General features: G+C 31.2%; 1 protein-coding gene across 1 annotated transcript; it reads right to left on the bottom strand.

Moving 5' to 3' along the window:
• Positions 1-332: 332 nt before the first annotated feature.
• On the bottom strand, positions 333-3,065 carry LOC137822349 (serine/threonine-protein kinase ATM-like). Its single transcript, XM_068627233.1, has 6 exons — positions 3,062-3,065; positions 2,319-2,407; positions 1,705-1,784; positions 1,324-1,402; positions 501-546; positions 333-424 (listed from the first exon to the last, which is right to left on the bottom strand). The coding sequence occupies exons 1-6, from the start codon at positions 3,063-3,065 to the stop codon at positions 333-335; spliced, it is 390 nt and encodes a 129-aa protein (XP_068483334.1).
• Between the last annotated feature and the right edge of the window lie 6,014 nt (positions 3,066-9,079).

The following is a 9,079-nucleotide window of genomic DNA, read 5'->3' as shown; positions in this document are numbered from 1 at the left end:
ATACATTGATGTAGATGTGATTTTGGTGATCTTCCAGATATTTTTTTTTTTTACTTAAAGGCTATTTTAAATAAAACAGAAATCATATTGATAGTGGATCGAGATGACATGAATGGGCAACATATGAACGGCTAGTTCAGAAGTCAGAGTAGTATTCATTCCAACATGGTTGCACTATCCCAAAACATTAGATATTTCCCTTCAGAATTGAGGAAAAAAATATAGACCCTTCAAACAGGCGCACTTGATACCTATGAGCCATATTCAGGTCTGACAATCCATATGTTGAAAAATAAGCATGCATGGAAAAGTATAATGCTATTACCATAGAACTAGCAGCACACTTCGAGAATACGCAAGTCTCTTTTCAAACCACTCAGCTGGCTGTAGAAATCTCTCCAAGAAAAAGTAATGCATAACAGGCCTGCATGAAATATGATTAAGCAATGAAGCCGATCACGTGATCTGGGTCATCTAAAAGATAAGGACAGGAAAGTTACCTGAATTATTGCAAACTTCCTGGAATGCTTTGCGCTTGTCCCTCTCCTATCAAGAAAACATCAACGTAGTATAGTATTATTCTATTTGACATAAAAAAATAAAAGGTATTAAAATAAATAGCTTTGTTATATATTTATGCTATCAGTCTGTTTTTTCATTTTTTTGGTTTGCATGCAATTTGTCATGCATAGTTTATTAGTTGAATAAGTTAAACGATTGTGAGAATTGAAATGAATTTCACTTGATCATGATAGCACTAAAAGATCCCAAATTATTATTAATGTACTGCTTCACCAATTTCAATACAACTATAATTGTAGCTAAGTCAAGCTATTTTGACGATGATGATGATGAAGATATAAATATTGAGCACGAATGAAAGGGTTTCAACCGTCCAGAAATGATAATTTTTCTGAGATTTACTCCACAGGATTATTTATAAGTCTAACCAGTTCCCATTCTCTTCACCGCCCCTGTTTAGTTAAAAGATGGTTTATTTACTCTATAGTGTCTTACATGATATCTTTCTTCTCAAGCTATTGGCTTTTTATCAAGTTTATCACTTGATAAGATGAATGAGTCAGTCCGTTCGCGGCTAAAGACAAATCCATCTTTAGAATTATTTCCAGCAACCTTACAGCCCAGTTATGTAGTATTTAATTTAGGTCTTTAATCCAAACTAGACATTTTATTTTTTAGTAACAGTTTTTTGTCCCTCCACTCATTCTTTTCAGATATAATTCAGATTGTTCAACCTTAGAAAACTATAAAACAAACAGTTATGATAACTAAGTTGAATAAGTATTAAATATTTCTTCTTACATTTGCCATGTGCTCTCGGCATTTAAGGAATGACCAATCTCCCATTCCATAGCGACCATGAGCACCTCCATTTCTCATGCTGAAAGTTGAAGAAAACTGTTAGATATAAGCCATTCATGGTACAGTATTAGTCTATGACATATGGTCTAGAAATTGATCCATGTTCCCTAATAAATGCCATATTTTAGCAAAGGTAGGGTAAAGAGTGCATTGTCCATTTTTTCAAGCCCAAAGGGTTTTTGATAGAAGGGGTTAATATAAACCATTCATGTACTTTCACGCAATAGCTTTTGGGATAGTTGGTTGACAACATGAATCAGTTGCTTCAAAGATAAAAAGATCAAGAAATTGTGCAGCAAAACTTGTCTTTCTTTGACTGACCTCCCTATAAGGTATTCACCGAGAGGAAGAGTTCCATTAACCCACTCAAGAACACCAGCACTTGGAGTAAAAGGAACAACCTGTTCATAGAAAGTTAAAATTCTAAACCATTTTAAGAACTTAATCTCTTCCTGCCATAACTTCAAAACTATAGTACAAAATAGACAATCTGAAGGAAAAAATAATTTCATATAACCCTCAAGTACATCCCTTTTCGGAGTTAAGTTTATAAATGCTTAACCAACAAAGAAGAAATGGACGTTCTTTTGATTTTTAGGCAGAAAAATATAGAGTAGGATTTTATTTTCCAGGCCAAGAATTCCTACGCAAGTCTGAAGCAGAACATAAATGTTTAGGAAGTAGCCTTATTGTGCAAGGGAAAAAATTATATGAAAAACTGTCATGGGAACAAGATCATTCTGCAAAAGCTATTATGCATAGTAAACAGGCAATTCTATTCAAGAGTAATGCAAAATAATGAAATTCCCATCTCACTTACATGTTACTCCCTGAAACTGTTTACAGATAGTTGATTGACTCTGTCATGACATTGTTACAATTCACAAACCAATCACCAGCACTAAAGACCAAGAACTTTAAACAGCAGAATATACCTTGTAGGTCCGAACTCCTAGTCTTCTTTTCCATGTATCTGATGGTTCCTGAGGAATGTGTTGACTAAACCAAAGAATTGTTCCATTACCTACAAGAAATCAGCAGTTTAATAACCATCAAAATAAACAACATATATGAGAAAATAAGATTCCTTTAGACATGCAGATTCCCTTGTAGAAAATGTGAATAAAGAAAGAGATAACATGTCTTACACTATTACTAATAATATATACCGAAATCTCTAACTTGGACAAGCCAAAAAAGTTTTCTAAAATAGGATATATAGACTTAATATCTTTAGTAGTGTTATCGATATGGATAATGGATCATCGGAGACCCCATAATACTTTATAAAGCTATAATGGAAATCATAGGGTTATGGCGGAAGGTGTTGTGGCAGAGATAAAAAAATGAGTTGTGGATTGCAATAAGTAAATGTTTTAAATGGGTCAAAAATAGGTCCAGAAAAACTAATTTTAAAAGTGTAGGTTTGACTCTTAATTAGGTTTAACAGCTCATGCAAATGCAACACATTCATTTTATTTGAATAATTAGGGTTTAGGGTTTTATTAGTTAAAATTGGAATGGGCCAAAGGCCAAACTTATTAGGGTTTTTCAAATTAGGTTTAAGGTCCTTATCTTTGTCATGCGTCACATGGTCCTTCTCATTTATATTAAGAAATGGGTTTTAAGCCTAACTCAACCTTATAAAACCGGATTATAAGGTGAGATTTGCACTCACTCATATACTATGAAATTTTTTTAGCTCTAGCCGATGTGGGATCTCCAACACACTCGCTCACGCCAAGACCTACCAACTCGTGCATGGGATATATATTATGGGATGGTAGTACGATAGCGGGTAGCCTGATAAATCCAACAAACTCTCGCTAGGATAGACTCTAAATCACTCTGATACCATATAAAAAAGTGAACTTTAAGACTAACTCAACCTTATAAAACTGGCTTATAAGGTAAGATTCACACCCCATTTATATACTATGAAATTCCTTATCTCTAGTGGATGTGGGATTTTCAACAATTTACAAATGTGATAACAGTCTAAATATATAGACTATTTACAACCTAATTAAGGAAAGAAATAATAGGTAATTAAAAGTTATACAAATCAAATCAAATCTCCAAAAGATATCAAATGAAAAAACGGAATCTGTACTAATTATGGAATAATTATCTCCTAATCATGCAACATATATCAAATGACTAAACCAGAACAAAAAATTATATATGAATAGCAAAAAACTAATACTTTAGAGATAGCAACCAAAATAAAAAATGAGGTAAATTATATGGGCTAAAAATGTATTTAAGCTTAATTTAATATTACAATTAACAAAAAGCAGTGTTTTGAAACATAAAATTTCTCTAATAAGGCTTCAAATTTGATTTTTTTTCTAAACATGGACAAATAAATAATTTGGCACAACTTCAATAATAGATGCAAAAAAGATTACAAAGCATAAGCTAAAGAAATTCATACAGCATCCTGTCTAGGTCATCATTTCCAGATTTGCCAGTTGTCGATATCTGCAGCCATCAGAACCAAAGCATTCAACAACTTTTGGAGCATTTATACCATTCATTATCCTGCACACCAAACCAGCACAAAGTAGATTGATGCATCAAATTTTGCATCCTACAAAAATGCTCTTCAATGCTACAAATGTTTGATACTTACATAACTGAATCTGCTAGTCCTTTGAAGTAAGGAAAAGTCCTTCACGATACTGAAACTATGATCAATTGATACTGTAGCTGTCACTACAGGTACCTAAATGTCCGAAGTACATGCAAATATACAAGTTTAGCTTTGGACAACGTATCTTCAATGCTCATGTAAATATATACAACCAAAATGTAATAGGAAATGTATACACAGGCAGGCAAAAATTATGCGAAAAAAAGATCAATATAAGTTAAAATCTTCTGCACTATGACATTTTAACCGGTCTGGTCTTTCTAAATTAGATTTTCTTAGTGGGTTTGGTATGACCTCCAGGTTGCTGTTCTGTTTTCTTTTTAAATAATATTTAGATATGCTACAACTGATTGTTACAAGCTAGAGTGACAACCTGGTAGGGATTGTAGCTAGTGTAGTGATGCCTAAGCACAACTGTTTCATTTAAAATATAACTTCCTATTTGAAGTTTTAAATATTCTGAGTTTATGCCTTAGAATCTTCTTCATATGTTAGACATGCTCAATAGCTGAAGTCGTCCAATGATTTGAAGATGTTTTTTGATATTTCTTTAGTTACTTAGGAGTTAGTTATTTCTGTCAACTATCTTTGCAGGCCCATTATATATAAGGTTGCTTGTGTAACTAACTAGTATACAAGAAGTTTGTAATTCTTGGAGCGTTTGTTGCAATCCTCTAAGTGAATCTCTCACATTTTTTCCTCTGTTGATTGCAATTCTGTAGCCATCCAGTAGACTCATCTAGTATAAAGAGAATTCTTTCTCAAACTATTTTGTGTTCTTTCTTCCATGTGCATTCTGTGTTGTTTGTTTATTCCTGCACACTTGATACCACGATCACCAACATTCTCAAATATACCACAATCCAAAATCTTAGAGCAATTCACCGATTTGATCAACACATGTTATTATGATTTGAATTACATTACAAAGAAATATTTAAATATATTCACCAGAGTATTACACACATGTTTCAAGCTTTATACTTATTTGTTTCAGTACCTCCTAATCCAATTAATATTTGGTTTGACAAAATATTTATATTTTGATATGTAAGTATACATGTTGTTTACCCTACAATACAAGTCAATTAAATTATGGTCACAGGATTTTTATTATTTTTCAAATATAATAGATTTTTTATTTTATGCAAAAATTAGAACTTCATTTTTTTGGAAATATTTTTGTTAAAATCCCAAAAGTAACATGATGTAAATACAGATCATATTTTAAAATCCCAAATGTAAAATTGATAATAGAATACTTTAGAGTAAATATTACATACATTAACTGTTGATATCATTTCCAATTATGTATATGGACCTCAACTGTGTCCTTTGCCATTAATCCACTCACCGCTCCATGCTTACACTCAGTGGATGGTCTTAATTCACTGTTATCTTTTTGTTGCTCTTTTTCCTTTAATTCCTACAAGATTCCAATAATTTGACCATAAGATCATTTAATGCATCAAAGTAATCATTCTAAGTGGAAAAAGTAGTTTTAAGACTAAATCTTCTCTATTTTGCCCAATTTAGATGCCTAAACTAATATAATATATGAGACTATTTGAAACCTATAGGGGTGAATTGTTTTTCAAATCTTTTTCATAAAAGTTTTCTTTCTTGAAGTTCCTTTTAAAACTCTTTTAAGACTAGAAAACTGAATGCAAATATATTGAAAGCAAGATTGACACAAGATTAGATTGTATCACAAATAGAATAAGATAAGCAAATAAAATTTGCATAAGAGGTTTATACTAGTTCAGACCAACAAGATCCTATATTCACTCTCAACAATTCAACCTTAAATTTTTTTGATTCCATTAACTTCAAAAGTTATTACAATACAATGAACTCTTGAACACTTTCAATAGTATATAAACCAAAACAAGTCTATCAACTATTTTCAACACAAAATGATGCATGCCTTATCAACTCTTGATCACCAAGAACCAAACACTAGAATAATCCAATTACAACAACAAATAATACAAGGAAAAATATTACCAAACGTTCATAGTAGAAGCACACAAGGCTCAATAATGCACAACCTTGATTAGGAAATCTTGATAGCATAAATGAGAGTGAGAAAATGCTTTGAAAAAAAACCGTTTTGAATGCTTTTGATCGTAAATGTGTATTTTAAAACATCAAGCCAAGTACTTTATTTATTGAGTTTAGAAAATAGTAATTAAAACTGATACTAAAATATCTAATTGATTATATAACCTTTTAATTAATTATTATTTTGAAAATGAATTACATTTCATATTTAATTGATTATTGCACATGTTAATCAATTAAATTGTTGAGACATGGTTTTCCAACTTTTTGGTTTAACCATTAAACAAGAGATAATTGTTTGTAACACACCCATTTTGGCTAAAAACTGAATATTGTTTGGACCTCAACCATTTTTCGATAAGCCATTGTTTGGATCCTAACCACTCCTGGATAAATATAAATTATTATTTGAAATGCTGGTTAAGACAATATTTTTTGGACAACAACCATTTCTGACCAAGACAATGTTCTTTAAATAGTAGCCACTCATGGAGAAGACATTGAGTATTATTGAAACTTAGTCACTTCTGCCTAACACAAATAAAGTTTGTATGAAAGTGTGATCACAAAGATCACAAAATAATGTTCTTCTATAAAGTTTTTAAGGCTACAAAAGAATTTGACAACATTTTGGCATCAAATAGTTGAATATATCTTTTGTTTCCTTATTTAACGAATAACTTTACATAGATATTCGAAGAAGGATTCACTACAAATTCGTAGAGTTGTACTTTGTGTGAATCATCTAGGTAGACAAAAGAGGAAGACATTCCTTGCAATGCAGTAGTAAACTTAAAGAATATTTTGTTAGGTATAATTGTAAGCTTTAGGTCTGTACGCAGTGAAGAATGTTCCATTTATTAAACAAAGTGAAAATTGCAAGGTGATGTATCATCTGGTAGACGAAGCACTCAGGTCTTACAATATCTTCACATCTTCGGACAAAGCTTCTTCATGTTTCTTACTTTATTGTGACAATAACTTAATCAATATTATGGGGCCATTGGACTTTTGGCATAACAATCTCCTCATTTTTTATGGTTCTTAAAGCAATAAAATTTAAACATGAGATTTCTTAAAGAGATAGCAACACATCTAGTTTTTACAAATATTTTTAGATAAACCCTAAACCCTAAACTAACAAGCTTTTAAAATATCATAAAACATAAATTTGATGGGTTGTCAAACTTTTCAATAACACAAAATATTCATTATTCAGATTATATGATTAGGATATATTCTTTGACCATCTGAATACATATTATAGTATGTTTGAAAAGATGAACAAAAACTTAGAATCGTACTTCATGACATAGTTTGTTACATTTTTAAATACAAAAAAACACAATACATATTCTTGAAATTACTCCCCCCCTAAGTTTGTGCATCTATCTTCCTTAAAGCTTCCCTTTAACTTGTACTCCTCCTTTTATTTTCTAGATATATTTTCCCAATATGCTATGTTCTTCCCTTTTTAAGAAACATCAATAAAGGGTGGACAAACTGAACCATTAGACTTAGTTTACGTATTTAAAGTTAACACCATTGGTGCAAAAAAAGAGGTGGGTAAGATAGACTTGAGTCTAAGATTGAGCAAAAAGGTAGTCATTGCCTTCAATTGGGAACTTCTCCAAGGGATATTTCATATGCTTGAAGTGTTGGTTGAAGTAAAGCACTAGCAACATCTAAATCAGCCTTTAGATGAACATTCTCAGTCTAAAGAATAGGAGCTTGAATTTGAGATTTGAAGGTAAAATTGGGAGTCTCAAGCAAGTCTTGAGTGTAACATCCAAAAATTTATAATATTTCCTATAAAATAATGACATGTTAGACATTCCAATCGTCTAATATATTTTACAGTTATACAAATTTCTATTAGAATATATATACATTTTATTTGACTTTGTTACAAACTTATACCATTCTCAGAACAAAGGATCATTTAATAAGTCTAAATAATAAAATCATCTACGATAATAAATGAATAAAGATAAGTCCCTCGAATTGACTATTAACATGACTTTAGACAGGTTAAACTTAGATTAGACGGTCAAACCTTGACTAGATAATCAAACTTGGACTAAACCTTGACATATTTATAAACTCTTATTTTAAATTGTCTAGTTATTTATTGATTAGACACTACAATACTTGTACGCACTAAAATATATTCATAAAGTCTGATTTTAAACTATCTAACCACTAGTTTTTAATCAAAGAACTTTCTAACAGAGTTCCATGTAAAGCTGATTAGACGCTGTAGAATAAACATTAAATGCTCTCTATAACTATACATGAAATGATAGACGCTCATTACAGCTTTTATATATAGATATAGGTTGGATAGTTAATTTAGAGTGAGGTAATAGTTAGAAGGCTAATTACATTGGCTGTGGAACCTGTCGAGGCTGGTCAAGATCAATAGGCCAAGTTACATTGAAAGCATTCCAACACACTTATATAAAAATACAAATAGATTCTACTTTGATCGAGTCCTTAATTAAGTACTGAATACGAAATTTATAGACTTTTACAGTAGAAATTTAATATATACTAAAAATATAATAACATTCAGAACTGTTTTATAATTTCAGAAGAAAAATGTTTACAGTATAAAAGAGAGTCTAATGATAGAAAGAACACGTTGCTGATACAACTTGATCGCATTGTAGCATTTGTGGCGGTGTCGTAGCAACACGTTGAGCTTCATCTAAAGCTCAAAGGTATCTACATGATCTTTCCATTCTTCAAAGTCGTAGCTTTCTTCGAGTTGGACAAGATCAAGTTCATAAGCGCATTGCATGTAGGTGGGTCTGGAGGCACGAATCCCATGGTAGAAGTTCATAATATGCAAATATAATTTGAAATAATATTTTGATGGGTGCTTACACAACCATAAGATAAAAATTGTATTGTGAAACAAAACTAACTTAATTGATCCATTTTCTACCCCACAATTAATAAATTTATCAGCAA

This window comes from Phaseolus vulgaris, chromosome 9 (genome assembly GCF_000499845.2).
Source record: "Phaseolus vulgaris cultivar G19833 chromosome 9, P. vulgaris v2.0, whole genome shotgun sequence".
NCBI classification, from domain to species: Eukaryota; Viridiplantae; Streptophyta; class Magnoliopsida; order Fabales; family Fabaceae; genus Phaseolus; species Phaseolus vulgaris.
This window is presented reverse-complemented; position numbering and strand designations above follow the sequence as displayed.